This window comes from Trichechus manatus, unplaced genomic scaffold, assembly GCF_000243295.1.
Source record: "Trichechus manatus latirostris isolate Lorelei unplaced genomic scaffold, TriManLat1.0 scaffold00122, whole genome shotgun sequence".
Taxonomy (NCBI): domain Eukaryota; kingdom Metazoa; phylum Chordata; class Mammalia; order Sirenia; family Trichechidae; genus Trichechus; species Trichechus manatus.
The window spans coordinates 773,921-792,817 of record NW_004444058.1 but is presented as its reverse complement, the minus strand read 5'-3'; the positions used below and the strand labels follow the sequence as shown (position 1 = coordinate 792,817).

General features: G+C 59.5%; 1 protein-coding gene across 3 annotated transcripts in view; it reads left to right on the top strand.

The window, feature by feature from the left end:
• Positions 1-1,805: 1,805 nt before the first annotated feature.
• The window catches only part of TP73 (tumor protein p73), a 49,421-nt gene continuing 32,329 nt past the window's right edge, over positions 1,806-18,897 (top strand). For all 3 annotated transcript variants that reach the window (XM_004384311.1, XM_004384310.1, XM_004384309.1), the window contains exons 1-2: positions 1,806-1,861; positions 2,668-2,788. In XM_004384311.1, the coding sequence (XP_004384368.1) occupies positions 1,806-1,861; positions 2,668-2,788 (177 nt within the window). The remainder of the gene's footprint in view (positions 1,862-2,667; positions 2,789-18,897) is intronic.

Here is an 18,897-nt window from a genome sequence, read left to right as displayed (position 1 = left end):
GTTTATGGCTGAGTGATACTCCTTTGTATGGATAGACCATTTTGCTTATCCATTCATAAGATGATGGACACTTGGGTTGCTCCTCTTTCTGGCTATCGTGAATCATGCTGCTCGGAGGAGAGATGGAATTTGCTGTATGACGTTAGCCAAGCTATTTTCTAGCTCTGGGCTCAGAACGGTTCATCATCAAAATAAAGGCGTGGGGGACCCAGTGGGCTTGTCCACCTGGCCCTAAGGAAGAGTGTCCAGGCCCCATCCTGACACCCCCAGGCCCCCACCCCACTCAGGCCTCGGAGCCCCCTCTCCCATGCTGGCCAGCCCCCAAGTTGGCACATTCTGTCCATACTGGGGAGCTGCCTTGACTCATTGCTGTTCACCCCAAAAGGCCAGCCCTGGGGGTGGGTGGAAATGGGTCTTTGCCCCACAGGGCCTCAGTGTCCAAGCTGCACCTCGGCCTCCTTAGAGTCTGTCCCATTCTGTCCCCCAGTATGGCCAATTCCATGCCCTGCACGCCCAGGTCACTGAGTAGTGGGCGGCTCCATGGTCAGAGTGCAGCTCAGTGCCACCTGCTGAGGATCTGGGTCGTGTGGTGAGTGGAGGACAGATTAATAGACAGGCACCCTCATGTCCACTTCTGGAGAGAACAGCTCAGTCCGTCCTGCACTTCTGGCAGTGTGTCCTGGGGCCCCTCCCCTAGCCTCTGTGGAGAGTGCATGCTGTGATCACACGCAGGGTACTCTACCTGTCCCTTCACAGTCATATCTTGTTGACCCCGCCTTCGCCCTCAGGCACTTCGGTGGCCCTCCCTCTTGGCGGGAATGCTTGCTCCATTCTGGAGCAAGCCACATGCCTTCAAGGACAGACAACAGTGACAGATTGTGGGTCACCCCTCCATCCACCCCTCCCCACCCCAGCCATGGACAGATCTGGGCCCGCATGCTCGGGCACTGCCCGGTGGTGACCATGCAGTTCCCACACTGAAGACCCACAGGCCGATCCCAGGGAGATCCTGCCTCAGCCCAGGTGGGGGGCGGCAGTCAGGGCAGGCTCCGGTCCAGTCCCCCCACCACCACTGCAGGACAAGGAGCCCTGGGCCATGCCTCCTCCTGGGTGGCCAGGGCTGCTTTGGAGGTGGGAACAGGGCACAAGGGTCTTAGGAGAAGCAGTGGATGCGGTGGAGGGTGACCCATGGGTCTAGGCACCAGCATAAGGGCACCCCCAATCCCACTGCCCCATGGGCATCTCCTGTGAAAGGGGAAAACCCCCTGTGCCCTTTCCAAGAGGGTGTACCCCAGGATCTGAGCTGTTCCCAGGTCTGGGAACTCAGGATGCCCCTAATCCTGGCACAAGCCCCCTTGGGCAAACTTAGTAATGCATCCAACACCTCCCAGTGTGTTTCACCTCCCAGACACGGTGAAGACTGGAGATCTGCCCCCCGGGACCCACAGCACTGCCCAGGGGGGCTAGTGTCTCCCCAACAGGTGGTGGCACTGGGAAGCTCCTGCCTGGTTTGAATTCCAGTCTGCTCTTCCCCAAGGCCGACCCCTCACTCCCAAGCTGGCCTCGGTTTCCTCCCCGGGAATGGGCAGGATGAAGTGAGAGCAGCAGGTGAGGTGCTGAGCACACACAGGGCCGTAGTCGGTGCCCGAGGCATCATCATTACCCCTGCCCCTCTCCCGCCCTGAGGGCGCCAGAGGAGGGGACAGAGGAGGACATGCTTCTTGAAAGCTCACTGTCTTTCCTGACATGTGTTCTCTCTCCCCTCACAGAGTCAGCAGCCCACGGGGGCCTTGGCGTGGGGGAAGATGTCTCAGTCCACCTCGCCCGATGGAACCACGTTCGAGAACCTCTGGAGCTCCCTGTGAGTATTTCCTCTGCCTGGGCCAGAGCCGATGGAGAGTCATAGGCTGAGTTCTGGGCTAGCCTCAGCCACCTCTACTGGGCTAACTGGGACAGAGCAGATGGGGGGTCCTGAGCTGGACTTTGGGTTAACTTCAGCCACCCCTGCTGGGCTAACCGGGACAGAGCAGATGGGGGTTCCTGAGCTAGACTACTGGCTAGCCTCAGCCACTCCTGCTGGGTTGCCCAGGCCATATAGGACAGGGCAGCCTCAGGCTGGGCTACCCTTGGCCACCTTCCCCTCAGCCACCCTTGTTGGGCTGACTGGGCCAGAGCAAACGGGGCAGGCCCAGTCTGGATTCGGGCTAGCCTTGGCTACCCCTGCTGGGCTGCCTAGGCTAGAGCAGAAAGGGCGGCCCTGGGGTGAGGTAGCTTCAGCGGCTCCCCCACCCCCGAGGCTGACTTGGGGGTGTAGCAATGGGGGCTGCTGCCCTGAGCCTTCTTCTGGGGACACAAGGTCCAGAATCTGGGTCTTTCCGTTGACCACTTCCTGAGAGGGCTCAGGGTGGGAGAAATCTGGGGCCAGCGTCCATGTGTGGCCATGCCCTCCTGGGCTTTCATAGCCCTGGAAAGGTGGGCTAAGCGAGAGGTTGGAGGAGGGGGAGCTGAGGGTCAGCAGGAAGGAGCAGAGACAAGGCCCGAAGGGCTCTTGGGGGCAGGAGATGTGAGCCCCTAAAGGAGCCTTGGGCTGGCCTTGCCTTAGGCCTGGGAGGTAGGGGACACACCCCATCTGGGACTGATGGCTTCTGTCCCTTCTTCCCGGCCCAGGGAGCCAGACAGCACCTACTTTGACCTTCCGCAATCAAGCCGGGAGAACAACGAGGTAGTGGGCAGTGCAGAAGCCAGCATGGACGTCTTCCACCTGCAGGGCATGACCACGTCTGTCATGGTGAGTGGGGCTGCCCTCTGCCAAGACTCAGGGTGAGGACTGTGAACGTGGACTTCCTGGTGTGGGAATCCAGCAGAGCCAGAAAACGGGCTCTCAGATATTCAGTTGCTCCCATGGGTCTGTCAGTAGTTTTCAAATTGCGAAGTAGGGAATGTATTAGTTCATGTGAATGTCAGACCAGAGGTAGGAATGGCTTCAGGCATGGTTGGATCCAGGAGGAGGAATGACTTCAGGCATGGCTAGATCCAAGTGTCAGAAGGACTTTAGGCATGAATGGATCCAGGGGTAGGAATGGCTTCAGATATGGCTGGGTTTGAGGGTAGGGATGGCTTCAGTGAAGGCTCCAGGCATGGCTGGATCTGGGGGTAGGAATAGTTTTTGGCATGGCTGGATCTGGAGGTAAGGATGACTTCAGGCATGGCTGGATCTGGATGCTCAAACAGCTGCTTCTCTCCATCTCTCTCCTTCCCCCGTACTGGCTTTGGTCTTTGGCAGCATCTCCCCTCATGGTGAAGGGTACCAGACTCCACCTGCATCTCCATGTTTATACAGAGAGGACTCCCTTTTCTCCATAGTCCAGCAGGCCTGCCTCTCATTGGTCTGAACGCCGACTTGTGCCCATGTCTAAGTCACCCCTGTGCCTCTGATTGCCCTGATCACATGCCCCCCCCCCAAGAACAGGGTAGGATAGAGCAGAGCTGGCTCCCCCATCCTAGGGACTGAGAGATGGGGAAGGGGACTCTGAAAAAATATGGAGGTGCTGCTTCTAGAGGAAAGGGGACTGGAAGGGGCCAGGCAGAGCAGCTGAGGCTCTGGCACCCTGTCTTGATAGGCTCCCCCTCCTCCTGGAGGGAGTGGGAGAAGGCTCCAGCCCCACACTGTCCAAGCTCCTGCCAAGATGGGTTTTCCTGTGCACAAGGATTCAGGGCTGTGGGGAAGTGAATGGGGGCCACATCTCTGCTTCTCCCTCTGGCTGCCATTGCCAGGCCGTGGGTGTGCCAGGAGGGGGAGGGCAGGAGGGTAGCACACATGAGGAGGGTGTATGAGGACCCCTGGTATGGGGAGGCCCAGTGATGCCTGCTGTCCCAGCATCCTTGCCTGTGGCCACCTCCCTGGGCCAGCCCAGCCCCAGCCCTGGCAGCTCCTGCTGCAGCCTCCACCAGACCACTGGGCTGCTCAGTTCTGCCAACAAGACTTGTTCTGAGGGCTCAGAATCCCTCAGGTGGGGACTTGTCAAGGGGACTTGGCTGAGCCCATGAGGGAAAGCAAACCCCACACTGAGCAGGGACCTATGGGAACAGAGGGCAGGGTGGAGGAGGCCCCTGGATGGCCTCTTCGCCTGAGCACGTTTCGGGGCAGGCCTGTGCTTCGCGCGTTCACACCAGCACCGGGCATGGGGCCAGGTGCACAGGAGGGAGGTGGTGCTGAGAACCCTCTAGAGGCCAGGGGGTTGCTGAGGCCTGGCCCCTCCTCTTCCTACCCGGGCCACCTCCCAAAAGCCCCCACTTCAGAGTTCGGAGCCCCTCACTTACCTCAACACACCGCTGTCCTGGGTGTTCAGGCAGGTGACTCGGCCACCTTGGGCATCTGTGGCTAGTGGGGGATATGCGAGCTCTGGTCACAGGGTGAAATGGGGGTGGGGGAACAGGAGGGAAGATCATGTCATGGATGCTGGGCTGGAGCAGCGGTGGCCCACCTGAGGTTAGAGGAGGCACCTCCTGGGACAGTGGCAGCTGGGGGGGGAGGGGAACTGGCGGTCTACCGCTCCTGTGATGTCCTTTCCCCTGACGCATGTCCTAGCACAGATTCTGCCAGAGTTGGCTAGGCTTCCGTGGTCTCCGGTCTCAGCTCAGGAGAGTAGGCCCAGCAGGAAGAGTTCACACGGCCCCAGCATGGCTGTGTTGCCACTCCCCAGGCAAGGAAACAGAGGCAGATGCTGGGCCTGGGGTGGGGTCAGGTCTGTGTAGTTCTAGGAGGAGAGGGTGGAAGCTGTGTCCCTTCCAGAACGTTCTCTGTTCTGCCTTCTACTCCTCAGGGGACAAAGGTTCTGACCCTTCACCTTCCAGACCCCCCCACTGGACATCAGTGTTCCCTCTTGGGAAGGACCAGAGCTGGCCACCAGGCTCTGAGAGGGCTGACCCCTGGGTGCAGACTGACAAGATGTCTGTCTTTCCCCAGGTTCTGGAAGCTGCCTCCCCCATCCCTGAGAGACCCCAGACCCAGCATCGGGAGGGGATCTTGGCTCAGGGAGGCAGGAGCAGTTCTAGTCCCCTGTGGGGTGCCCAGGCGGGCAGGCGGGCATGCTTGGGAAGGGGTGCTCCGAGCCCTCACCTGCTAGGACTTGCTGCCCACTCGCTGCGTGGTAATGAGGGTGGGGCCTTGCACCTCTGTGAACAAGGCAGCCGACCTGTCAGGTAGCAACACGCCTTGTAGTAAAAGTCATTCTGAAATACCTGCACACAGAGCTCACCTCACAGAGGTGGGAATTCCCTGGAACCACTGCCAGCCGGCAGAAGGAGAGACAGGCCTCCCGCTGCCCACCTGCCAACCCCGGGCCGCACTTCGTTAGAGCAGTGAGGTTGTCTGACCGAGGCTGGTCACCTTGTGAGGGGCTCGCTGCCCCTGCCCCTGACCCCATGATGGCCCTCCAAGTGGCCACTGTCCTCCATTAGCCCCACTGTGGGCCAGAGGTTCAGGTGGCCCCAGTCCCCTGCAGAGTGGCCTCATGCCCACCAGGGTCCTGTCCACCCTGGGCCTCAGGGGCCTAGGAGCCCTGGCCAGATTGAACTGGGAGACGTTTTAAAAAGCAACCCAGGAACCAGGAGGACACGCCACTTTGGGGATGATGCCCAGGGAGGAAGCTGTGCTGCCGGGGGCAGGCAGGGGCCTAGCCCGGCCTGGGGCTGACCCTGGGAGGCTCCTGAGCAGCCCACCTGAGTGCCTCCTCCTGTACCCCCATTGCTCCCCAGCCCATTCACAGTTCACACACGTCATGGAAGCAGAGCTCGCTTGGAGCCAGGGCCCAGGTTCCTGCCCCACCTCCATGCTGAGGACCTCAGACTAGAGGTCACTAACCAGGCCAGGTTGGTCCCTCCTGTGAAAAATCAGCTGTGAGGTCAGAGGTTCTCGTTAGCCCTACAGCCGTGGTCAGGACCAGGCTACTTCTACATACACGGGTCCCTACACATGCAGGGCCACCCCCAGGCCCCTTTGTGGGGCCTCCTCTTCCCTCTTCCAGCAGCCACCCCTTCCCCCGCCCCACTGTAGCTTGCTCTGCACTAACAGGGAGTCTGGCCCCACCCCCACTGCTCTGGGACCACCCTCACCCCCAGTCGGGACCTGCCCCCATTTCAGGAGCTGTCCAGCCAAGGGGATGCTGCTCCAGCCGGCACGGTCCTTAGGGGTGGGGCAATGGCCCTCTGTGGAGACCAGGCACCACGTCATCTGTCCTGGCAAACGGGCAAGTCCTCCAAATGTGCAGTTTCTGAGCAGTGTCCCTAGCACAGTCAAAGACGCACCATCTCGAGGCCCTGTTGATGCCTTCAGTGAGCCGTGCGGGACAGGGCAGAGGGTGGGGGTCCCCAATTGAGGAGTCGGACCGCTGGGATCCAGGTCCCAGCTGTGGGGCCTCAGACAAGTCCTTGCACATCTCTGAGCCTCGGGGACCTTGCTGTGAAGTTGGGGTGATGGAGGAGTGGGCCCAGAGCAGCCAGCACAGTTGAGCCCTCACAGGCATGTGGAGGCGGCCATCGGGCCCTGGACACCCTCACCACCCTTGACCCCACTAAGAAAGCTGCGATGGGCCGTTACAGAGAAGATAGGGGGCAGTCTGGAGCAGCTGGCCCCGGGATGGGCTTTGGTAGGCTGTGCGCTCTGGCAGCCACCAAGGGAAGAAAGCCCTGTGGTCACCCCGGCCAGTGCTTCACTCCATATTGCGGCTGAAGTGGCCTCCAGGGAGCAGCCCTGGGTGTGGGCACTCTAAGGCCAGATTCCACACTTCCCCTTCTTAGCTGGCCACCCTTGGCGAGTTATTTAACCTTTCTGGCCTCAGTTTGCTCATCTGTGAAATGGGGCTAGTGATTGGCTCTGTCGTCAGGGTCGGGAGGGCTTCGGGTGGTGAATGGCACGTAGGGAGCACATAACAAATGCTAAGTGCGATGGTGCAGACGGGCGGAGGCCCTCAGTTCAAGAAAGCTGTTCCCTAGGCAGACCCAGAACAGCGGCTCCCAGAAGGTCTGGGGGACAGCCCCAACTGCCCCAAGCTGGGCCTGCACCACCCCTTCCCACCTGGGGGTCCCTGTGTGTGGAGTACCTCCCCCTCGGTGGTGGCCTTTGGTTCTGGTGGTCCCAGCAGACCCCTGTGGCTCACCCAAGCACAGGAGACAAACAAACAAACAAAAAAATCAAGCTCATTGCGGTGAAGTCAACTCTGACTCGCAGAACTGTGCTCTGTTGTTGTTGTTTTTTTTTCTTAATCGTATGATCGCATTTATATGAAATATTCAGAACAGGGAAATCTATAGAGAAAGTGGATTGGTGGCTGCCAGGCACTGGGGGTAGGGGAGAGGGAATGAAAAGTGACTACTTAATGGGCACATACAGGGTTTCATTATGGGGTGATGAACGTGTCTTGGAACTAGATAGAGGTGGTGGTTGGACAACATTGTGAATGTTCCATAGGGTTTTCAATGGCTGAGTTTTCAGAAGTAGATTGCCAGGCCTTTCTTCCAAAGCACGTCTGAGTGAACTCAAACCTCCAACCTTCCGGTTAACAGCTGAGTGTGTTCACTCTTTGCACCCCCAGACACGGGAGTTTCCCTCTAAAACAGGTGCCCCTGCTATAGGAGGAGAGGGGAGAGCAGCCTGCTGGGTCCTTGCCCCCTGTGGGCTTGGGAGGAAGGGTGGGTTTATTGAGAAGACCAAGAAGAAGGGCTGTGAGTAGGGCTGTGGTCAAGATGGACCTGACCCCTGCCCTCCTGGAGCTCTGGCTTGGTGCCTTGATGAAAGGGGAAAGCTGGGGGGCTGTGGATACCCTAAGGGCTTGGGGTATCCCCTGGCCCTGACTGGGAGGAACATGGACAGGATGAAGCCCCACTTTGGTGATAACTAATGGTGGACCGAGGAGGCAGTGGCAGGAGGACCTTGGTGGCAGAAGTCCTGGTTCTAGCCCCAGCACTCCCTGCCCTTCCCCTCTTGAGTCTTATGTCCCTTTGTCCCTTCCACAAAATGCTGGCTCTGCCACTCTGTGAGAGCCTGAGGCCCCTCCAGCTCTGATCCTGCACAAGAGGGAGGGAGGGAGCTGGGGAGACAGATGGGAGAAGAGCGGTGCTGCTCTGGGATCTCCTCCCCGCCCCACCCCTGCCCTGCCCCGTGTCCCCTTCCCCAGCCCCTGTCCCATCTCAGACAGTCTTCGAACCAGAGTCTTGGCAGGGACTCCCACCGTGTCCCATCAGCCCCGGGGTCTGTGCAGACCCCTCCCTCCCATCCCCTTCCCGCCTCTCCTCCCGCCTTTGTCTGGCATTCAGCTGCTGTGGACAGGGGCAGAAAGCACCGCTGACTGACAGGCTCCAGAGACCTTTGCCCCGCCTCTGGGACAGACGCCCCAGATTAGAACATGCGGGACTCTGCGGTCTGGGGAAAGGTGAGACTGCCAGGGACACTCAGGAGTAGTGTGGCTGGCTTTGCAACCCCCAACGGCCTGGCACTGAACTGACCCCATCACAGCTGCCCGGGAAACTCCGTTGCCTGCCCCTTCTGGCAAATACCCTCTTACGGTGCACGTAGTGCTGAGGGTCCCTCGGAAGTGGTCAGTGGTGGGGACTCCCCAGTGACTCAGAATCAGAAGAGCAGGTGCTGAGGGCCCGGGAGCTGCTGTCTCCACCCAGCTGCCCCGACCTCAGCACCACGCAGACCCCCTGCAGGGTGTTTCCCCAAAGACCCCTCTCTGTTTGTCCTCCAAGCCAACCGCTTTTCTTGAGCTTTACATGAGTGATGCGGATCTGCCTGCACGGCCATGTGGGCCGGTGGGACTCAGGCCAGGTGGGAGTCCTGGAGCCCAGAACTGGGCTCTCCCAGCCTGGCCCCTGCGGGGAGCAGAGCTGGAGTCCTTTCCTCTCCCTTCACCCTGAGGAGGGCTGGATGAGATCCCCAGGCTTTGGGAAAGTCCCTGGGTGTCCCACAGGCCCGAGCCTCCCCGACCAAGCTCCCAGCTGCTCCCGTTCCCTGAGGAGGGAAGACAGAACAGGGGTCTCTGCGCTGTCTTTTCAGCACTTTTCCGGGACTTGATCTCTTGTGGTGGGGCTGAGGCAGCTGCTCTGGGGGCTTGGGAAACGCCAACTCCGTAAGGCCGATTCACATGTGTGTCTGTTTGTAATGGATGCCCGGCTGCCTGCAGTAGACATCACACCCCTACGCCAAGGGGAACCTTGTACCAAAGATGGTTGTCTTAGTGTCCTGGTGCTGAAATACCACAAGTGGCTGGTTTTGAAGAACGAAAATTTATTTTCTCACAGTGCTGGAGACTAGAAGTTCGAATTCAGGGCGCCAGCTCTAGGGGAAGGCTATCTCTCTGTCTGTTCTGGGGGAAGATCTCTTTCAGTTTTTGCAGACGTTTTTTGATTCCTTGGTGATCTCCACGTGGCATGTATTTTCCCCTCCGTTTGTGCTAGCTTCTCTGTGTCTAATCTGCTCTTTTTATATCTCAAAAGCAGTCAGGTTTAAGACACACCCTAGACGAATATGGCCTCATTAGCATAACAAAGAAAACCCTATTCTCAAATGGGATTATACCCACATATTTTAGGGGGACATAATTCAGTCCAGAACAATGGTAAAATAGAATTTGTATTCAGACCCCACCCCCCCGAAAGCACAAACCCCAGGCGGCGGGCAGCATCCCAGGGCCTTCTGCCACATCCCTCTGTGTCCAGGAGGTTAGCAAGAGCAGGGACAAGGCCAGTGGCAGCTGGGGCAGGGACTCGGAGCACAAGGACACTGGCTTTCTGCTTCAGCCTGCAGCTTTGGGCTGGCGGGGACATAGGCCTCGCCCTGGCCATTCACCCTGCCACCAGCCCCCTAGGGGACCCCTGTGCCTCTCCTATCCGATCAGTCCTCCGGGGAAGCCCCGGGGGGATTCCGTGACCACCAGGTTCCCTGGGCAGGAGGGCAACTCTCTCTCTGCCTGGGTTGCCATGGGCTTTGCAAGGTGGCAGCACCAGCTCTGCCCTTGGGTAGCCCAGCCATGCCTGCCAAGGTCTCAAGGGCCGAGATGCACCCTGGGCGTGTGGGGCGGAGGTGGCTGGCAGGGAGGGGGGCCTGTGCTGGGGCCTTCAGAGCCCTCCTTGGGTGGGCGTTCTGAGGTGCTGGGGTGGAGTTTGAGATGGAGCCGCCACTGACTGGGTGCACACCCCCCCCCACAGGCTCCTTGGTGCGGTCCAGCACATCCTGGGCAAGCTGAGGCCTGCCCGGGCTTTGATGAATAGTCATGGGGAATAGGGGGTGGGCCGTGGGTTTGTTGTTAGATGCAGCCAGTTGGCAGAACTGAGGGAGATGGAGAGGGTGAAACTGCCCACGAACAGCCCACATGGTCCAGAGCATCCCTGGCTCCTGCCTCCCTAGCCGCCAGGTTCACCCTGCCGGCAGCCTCAACCCTTCACTCCTCGATCCAGCCCGCAGACCCATGCCACTGCCTGCGGCACGCCAGCTCCCCGGTGTGTTCAGACCCCTGCGTGCCTGACATGCTGTACGCGGGTGACCCGATGCAGCACTTCTCCGCGGTAGGTGCCTCCATGCTCTTCCGCTTTGTCCAGGGCGCTATCTCCGTCTTTCTTGCAGGGGGTCTTTTGGGGCTCTTGCTGTGAGGGTGGCTCCAAGGAGTTTTCTGCCAATCTCTGGTCAGCACCTGCTGTTGTCTGGGTGCCCTCGCTGGGGTGACTGGAGGCAGGGCAGGTGTGGGGGATGCTCGCCCATCCTGGGGCCTCTGAGGTCCAGTGCCCACAGGCTGGCGAGGACCTTGACCCAGGAGAGGAGGGCAGGCAGGGGTCAGGTCAGCAGTGGCAGCTGATGTCTTGTGACAGGGGGTGTCCTATGCTGCTCAGCTTTCGAACTGGTGGCTCTACCCAGGTGCATTGTGGCTGGGCTGTCCTTCCTGCCCCAGCTGCCAGGAGCTCAGGATGTCCCCAGGGCGCGGGCCAGGAGGCTGCCACTGCTCTGCTCTCAGGGCCGGAGCATCCTCACCGAGGAGGTTTCTCATTTGAGAGCAGAGGCAGGAAGTGGCTCTGGTCGCCGTGGCTCCGGCCCTGGCGTGGCTGGGCTGCACGTTGCAGATTTGCAGCAAGCTGGCTTCTGGGCCACCTGGTGCACCTCTGGGCAGGGCTGGACCAGTGGAGGGCAAGAGGGGACAGCAGGTGTCCTTGGCGCCTGTGGTCTGAGCCCTGGAGACCTGGGCTTCTCTCCAGGCTTGCCGCCCCCGGGGGCAAGCAGGCTCCAGGCTGCTAACCGAGCAGGTGAGGGCGGGGCGGCCAGTGGCTGCTCCACGCAGGAGCATCTTCCTTTTGGGGAGGAAGAGAGTCAGGGCCATGGTAGCCAGGGGGCATGCTGCAGACCCAGCGCATGGGCTGAGCGGCAGGGCGGACAGAGTGTGGGTATCCCCAATCTCTGCCGGCCAAGGGTAGGAGTCCTGACTGCAGTCACAGGATCTGGGGGCTCTGGGAGCCTTTGGAGAACTGCAGCCTCGTGGTGTTTGTCCGTGTGCATGTGTGCGTGGGAAGGAAAGGTGTGTGCCTGTGTGTGCACACAGGTGTGTTTATGTGAGTGTGTGTGCCTGAGTGTGAACATGTGTGCACGTGCACATGACAGAGAATGTGTGTGTATGTGTGTGCCAGTTGGGGGTGTGTGTGTGTGTACAGGGACGTTGGTGTGAGTGTGTGTGCCTGAGTGTGGACGCGTGTGCATGTGTGTCTGAGAATGTGTGTGGGTGCCCGTGGGCTGGTGTGGGTGTGTTCTTGCAGATGTGTTTATGTGGTATTGGTGTGGGGGTACACATATGTGTAGGTGACTGTGTGTCTGTGTGTTTCTAGTGTGTGTGTGTATGTTGTTGTGGGTGTGTGCGCGTGGGTTGTTTTGCATGTGTGCATATGTGTGTAGTTCTGGGTATGTGCACATGTGTGCTGTTCTGGGTGTCTGCATGTGTGTGTTACGAGTGTGTGTGTTGGGTATGCATGTATGTGTACATGTGGGTGTGTGCCCCCAGGCAAGCCTGTGGGAAGCATGGCAGTCTGCATGTGGCCTGTATTGGGTTGAGGGGGTGGGTGACCCGCCCACACTGCCTGACCAGGGCGCTGGCTCTGTGCGCCGATACTTGGGTCTGGACATGCCGTGACCTCTCTACACCCCTGGCTATACTTGAGAAAGGGTGCTGCCATGTGGGAAACTACTGCAGCAGGGAAGGGGCTCCCCCTCCTCCCTTCTGTGTCTCACTCACTTATTCACTCACTCACTTACTCATTCTCCACCAACATGGCTATTGGGTACACACGGTGTGCGGGCCTGGGGCCCCCGGGGGAGCAGCCTCATCCCCAGACAGGTGACACATTTGCAGGTGTGCTGGCAGGGACTGACCCTGCTGCTGGGGAGCCTGGTGGTCGTGCCTGTAGCCCCAGGCAGAGCCAGAAGCTCAGGACCTAGAAGCTGTGTCCCTGTTTGGATGTTGGGGGTTCTGGTGACCACCTTTCCTCTCCCTGAGGGGACAATCTCAGCTGAGCTGGCTGTTGTGAGGCAGCTTTCCCGGAGGCAGGGTGGGACCACGGGAATGCTCCTCCCCAGCACAAGGCACGGGGGCCACTGCTATCTGCTTGCTGCTGCTGCCCCATGTGCTGGGACCAGCAATGGCCAACACACCATCATTCCTAATCTTTTTTTTAGACCGAGGATAATTGTGGTTTGTTCATTTGTTGTTCATTCATTCCATCAGCGAGTACCAACTAAGCACCACCCCCAACCATGTGCTGGGAGCTGTGTGCCAAGGGCAGGTTGATGGAAGGTGGTGCCCAGACTGGGGTGACTCCCAAGCCGCTTCCCTCATGGTGTCGGGGGGGAGGGAGGTGGGCCATCCTGATTTGCACGAGTGCCTCAGTTTCCCTGTCTCTGCCCCCTTTCCACTTCCTGAGAACACTGTGAGAGGGGGAGTGGCATTCAGCCCAGGGAGTCTTTAAGGAAACTCAGCATGAACAGCGTTGTATGCGGAGTTGATGGCCTTGTTGGCTGGCTGCAGCGGCTGCTCTTAGAGCAATCAGCTGCAGTCAGCTGCGCTGGGACCAGAGGCGGGAGGATCGAGTTGCAGGACTTCGTCTGACGCTGCAGCCATGTTTTTTAAGAGCCTTGTACAGGGATGAGAGCGTGGGCACTGGGGCTGGTTCCTAAGTGACGTACCTTTCTGAGCCTCGGTTTGCTTATGTGCACACAGGGTTTCACTAATCGGAATCCCTTCTCCGCCAGGACTGAGAGCTGCTGGCCACTGGCGGTAGCTGCCCAGTGGTTCTGTGAGTCCAGGTGTGTAAATCTGTTTGTGAGACTGAGCCCCTGCCCCCCAGCCTCAGTCACACTCTGCTCCGCCGACCTTTTTCCGAGTCAAGGGCTCAGTGACTCTCGAGGTAGCTTTGGCCACATGGTCACAAATTCTAAGTCTATGCTCCCGTTCCTGAGGCCGTTCGGCACTCAGCCCCCGTGGTGATGCCAACGGGGCCTGTGCCTCCCTGTGTGGCGGCTTCTCGCAACATGTGACATGCGGTGGGCTGAGCCCTGCCCCAGCACAGGGGGAGGCGACCAGGGCTCAGCCAAGGCCCTCCTTCAGGACGTGCGCTCTGTGGACAAACTCAGGTGTGAATGGCCTCTCTCATTTCCAGCACTGTCCCTGACGTCTGGGATTCTCCAGCTTTTCCAGATTGGAAAGCTGCCTGCTGATTTCAGATTCACCCCTGTTTCGGGTAGGTGCCCTGGTACCCGGCCCGACCTCCCCATGGGTTGTCATTTTTCAAAGCTTTAGAGTCTCGAGGGATAAACAGTGCTGGTGCAAACCTGCCACCTCTTTCTTCATCCTTCTGTTGGAGGGCTCAGTGTGCACACTGACAAATGCATGTATACAGATCTCCACAGCGGCAGTGGAGTCACCACGAGCTGGGCCATGACTGCTCCTGTCCCGCTCCCCACTGTCCCTCCAGCCCGAGGGAGGCACGGGCACAGCCCACCAGAGGGTCTGTGAACATATGTTGAGGGAGTGTTATCATGCCAGTGAGCCATGTGAAAGGGCTGGTTAGGAAGAAAAAGTGAGTGTGAAGAAAGGTCTGGGTGCCCTGTTGCAGTGTGACTGGGAGGCCCCCATCCCTGCAGAAAGTGCCTGTGTGCAGTGTGATTGGGAGACCCCCATCCCTGCGGAAAGTACCCTGTTGCAGTGTGACTGGGCGACCCCCATCCCTACGGAAAGTACCCTGTACATTGTGACTGAGCAACCTTCATCCCTGCAGAAAGTACCCTGTGCAATGTGACTGGGCGATGCCCATCCCTGCAGAAAGTACCCTGTGCATTGTGACTGAGCAACCCTCATCCCTGCAGAAAGTGCCCTGTGCAATGTGACTGGGCGATGCCCATCCCTGCAGAAAGTGCAACCGCATGGCAAGAAAGACATGGAGGGAGGGGCCCCAGAAGCCAGTTGGAGCGCCAAGACGCACTTGTTAAGCACCTGCCCAAGGGGTGGTGCAGAGGAGGGATGCGGACCCCCTGGCTCGGGTTTGAGGCTGCAGGGGGCGGGGCAGGGGCAGGGCCTCTGGAGGGCAGAGGAATGATGCAGAGGAAGGGTGCTGGGGCTCTGGGGAGGGGGATCGACAGGGTTTGCTGATGGGCTGGATGGCGGTGGGGGGGAGGCGACCTGGTTTTGGACGGAGGGAGTTGTTATTTACTGAGTGGGGAGAAGCTGCTGGGGGTGGGGAGGGGTAGTGGGACTGGATTGAGTTCAGCACCTGCTTTGGCTGTATGGTGTTGGAGCTACCCACTGGATACCACGCAGGTGAGAGCAGGTGGCAGGAGGGAGGAGAAAGAGTGTGAAGAACGAGGAGCCCAGTGAGGGGGTAGGGGGCACCCAGTGCTGCAGAGGGGAGGAGGCCCTGGCCTTGGATGCCCCTCCCCCGTTCCACTTCACCAGCCTGGGGGTGGGGACAACACTGCTCTTTCCCATCTCTGAGCCCCTCCCCCTTCCCCTCCCCCATTGGTTTCTTGTCTTCTCCCTCTCCTGGGGACACTGGTGGAGGGGGAATGCTGGCAGAGGGGAGACCCCAGCAGAGGGGCGTGCAGGCAGAGGAGGGGGCACTGGTAGAGGGAGGACGCCAGCAGAGGGGGACGCTGGTGGAGAGGGGACCACAGCAGAGAGGCACACCAGTTGAGGGGGTGCCGGCACAGGGGGTTCCCGGTGGAGGGGGTCTCTGGTGGAGGAAGTCCGTCAGCAGAGGGGCCCAGGAGGACAGCCTCAGGACTGGGAGAGGCAGGTGTTGTGGAGACAGTGAGGAAGCTGTGAGGGGCGGGATATGAGGAGGGCAGAAAAGGGGCGGGGAGCTTGGGCAGCGTGAGGCTCTAGGGACCTCCAGGTTCAGAGGGGCAGTGGCTACTGGAGTCAGTGGAGGAGAGAGCCAGGGTGAGGAAGGGAGCCGAGAATGGGTGGGGCTGGGCCACGTGGGGTTAAGGAGCTGCTAGAGCTTGTCTGTGTGCTCAGGAGGGCGATCGGAAGACAGAGACCCATGTCACCTCCGCTCACCCAGTCTCATTGGGCCTGACCCCATGCCACCCCCCAGGCATCCTGACACCCTTGTTCAAGCATTGTTAACACCATCTCTGTCTCCTGCCAGCCTGGGTGCCCCCTGTGCATCTTAACTGACCTAGCCTGAGCTCTCATCAGCCCCAATGGATGACTTCTCAGCTGGTGGGAACGCCATCATCCGTGCGCTCAGCCAGCCACCCTCTCCTGTGCCAACTGCACCTCGTTTATCAGGAACCCCTTCAGCACACCCCCCGAATGTGCCTGGGCACAGCCCTGCTCCCCGCCCCCACTTGGCAGGACCCCCATTGCTTCCTGCACTGCTGTTGCCGCATCTGTCCCAGCTCCGGAGCCAGGGGTCCCTTCACCATGCTGAGCCACCTGCCTCTGCCCAGAGCCCCCAGTGGTCCCCACCTCACGTACTCCCTTGGTGGCGGAGTGGCCGAAGGCTTTGCTCACTGGGACCACCCTCTATCATCTTTCCGGCTGCACTTGGGTCCCCAGCCCTTCCTCTGGCCCCAGGCTCTCTGCACTGCTGGTCCCCTGCCTGGCATCCTCCCCAAGCCCCAGCTCATAAAGTCTGTGTCCGGACAGGCCGGCGTGGGCACAGCCTGGAGGATGCTCTTGGTCCCACCTGCCTAGGCTCCTCCTGGCAGTGGTCTCTGCAGGTGGCAACAGGGCCATTGCTGGTCACGGTCCTGCAGACACACGCCTTAGCAGCCGAAGTTCAGAGCTTCTGGGGGCACGTCTTTCTGGCATGCAGCGTGGAAAGTTCCACTCGGCCCAGCTCAGATTGGGCAAGGCTTTGACACAGCTGAGTGAAGGAGAGGGAACCTCACGGGTGTCCACAGAAGGGGAGGGCTCCGTGTGTGCAGGAGAAGAGAATTTTTAATGCTGTGTGTGTGTGTGCTTGCAGGAGGGGAGGGAGCTACATGTGTATTTGTGGGAAGAGAGGGCTTTGGATGGGTGTCTGCGGTAGGGGAGGACTCCAAGTTCGTGTCTGCAGGGGGAGAGGGCACCTTGTGCGTGTCTGCAGGAGGAGGATGCCGCGTGCGTGTCTGTGGGAGGAGTGGGCGCTATGTGTGTGTCTGCGGGGGAGAGGGCACAGTGTGCCTATTTTTGGGAGAGGAAGGCACCTCATGTGTGTCTGCAGGAGGAAGGCGCCACGTGTATGTCTGCAGGGGGAGAGGGCACCTTTTGTGTTCTTTAGGGGGTGAAGGCACTGTGTGCATATTTTCGGGAGGGGAGGGCACCAGCGTGTGTCTGCAGGAGGAGGGCGCTGTGTATGTGTTCACAGGAGGGGAAGACGCCTTCCCCCAGCACAAGTCAGAGCTTGTCAGCATTTCCATCCGTTTAATCACAGACTCCGGGAGCAATTGTGGGAAGTACCGGCGGGATGGAGGTCCCACTCTGAGTGGGATGGGTTATCTTCGAGCCGGAGCCAGACTGCGTGTCAGTCACCTACCCCGGGTGAGGCTGGAACCCCAAGTCCAGACACGCCTGGGAGCGTATACCAGGAAATGGAAGGTTTCTTACTCTGTAAGAGCAAAGTTCTGGCCCTTGGAGCCTCCTGGGAGCGCAGGACTCTGCCCCCCTCACACCTCAAGTGACTGAAGTCAGAGCAGAGAGGACTCAGACCCCTACCTGGGTGCAGGGAGAAATTGGGGGTAGGGAGGCCTGGCAGATCCCCGGGGGTCTGATCCCAGGGCCTCAAACACATGTGAGCTCTGGGAATATTTAGTAGTGCCTGCTTGGCATCACGCGGGAGCTGACAGCATGGGTGAAACACATGCGTACACACACACACACACATACACACACACACACACACACACACACACACATATCTCTGCCCTCTACCCAGACCTGCCATTCCAGGGTAGGGGACAGGATACACAAGGAAACCCCACAGGATATGGATGCCAGATGGCCATGTGGGCGGGCATGTGGGGCTGGGGGCCTCGCGCCGAGGAGGACATATAAGAGGGGGAGTGAGGAAGCAAGGCCAGCAGATCCTGGAGAGAGGTGTCCCCAAATGAGGACCCACTAAGGTCCTGAGAGCCCCCGCCGGCCCCCTCCCTCTGCCCTTGCACCCAGCCCCTGCCCCATCCAGACCCGGATTCTGGTCCTGTGGAGAAGCCCCAGGGGACACTGTTCACCCTGACTTCCACAGAGACGGGACCACGCAGCCAGGCAGGGGTGGAGTGACCTCGGTGGTCAGCAAGTGCGTCGTACCACCTCGTTCTCTTGAGATTTGCCTCAAGGCTCTGAAAAGGTCTTCAGGAAAGGAGCCTGTTACATCCCCTCCATCAGCTGGTGCCAGTGTACAGCACAGACAACACGTAGTGCCATCTCTGGAGCTGCGTGTCCCGGGAACAGCGCCACGCCGAGCAGTGGGCTTTTACTATGAGAAATGCTGCAGGAAGAGGAACTGTGCTACAGGGGCTACGGGGCTCGGGTTCCACGCCCCGGAGAAGTTCTCTCTCCTGACCCTCTGGATGCATCTCTTCTCCCTGGGCAGTTGGAATTCTAGAATTCTGTATCTCCTCCTGGTCCATTTTTCCCGTCGGTTGCCAGGGACATGGGGCTGAAGGCTAGCTCCACAGTGTCCCCATCTGCTGCCCCAGGGCCACCCCCCTTGGTCCCCGTTTGCGTTGTTTTGGCGTTTCTGTTCCTGCTGTGAGTCCCTTCAGATCCTTTCTGGAACTGGAGAGAGGGCGCACAAAGGACTAACTGGAACATCCTCCGCTGAACTGAAAGCACACGGGGTGGGGGGGTGGGGGAGGCCAAGTGCTGGAAAGGCCAGCATCTTCACTGAGTTTTGCTTCCGAGGGGATTCGCACTAGAGAGTGGGCCCTAGACTTTGGATGAAGGTGCCATACGGGATGATTTTCTCCTGACCAGACCTTAAAAAAAAACAAAACAGTAGAAACATTAAATGCATGAAGCCTCCTCCGTTTCTGGCAGAAATGCAGATGGGATGCGCCGAGCCGTCTCCCTTGTATGGTTATGAAAGAAGGGACCGATGTGTGTCCACATCACCGGGCTGTTACAGAGAGCCCAGCCTCAGCTCCCCTGACTGGTACCACCGAGGGCCCCTGGACTGCAGGGTCTTGCACATAGCCCCAGGGCCCCACGCGGCACCTGGGGCAGATAGGGAGAAATGGGGAGAGCCAGGTAGGAGAAACAGCGGACACTTCTGTCGTACTTGCGTGTGCTGAACTCTGTCCTAACTCTCTGTGTGTGGTAACTCACTGAATCCCCACTCACAGAGGCCTCCAGCAACAGGAGTTACTATTTACCCCATGTT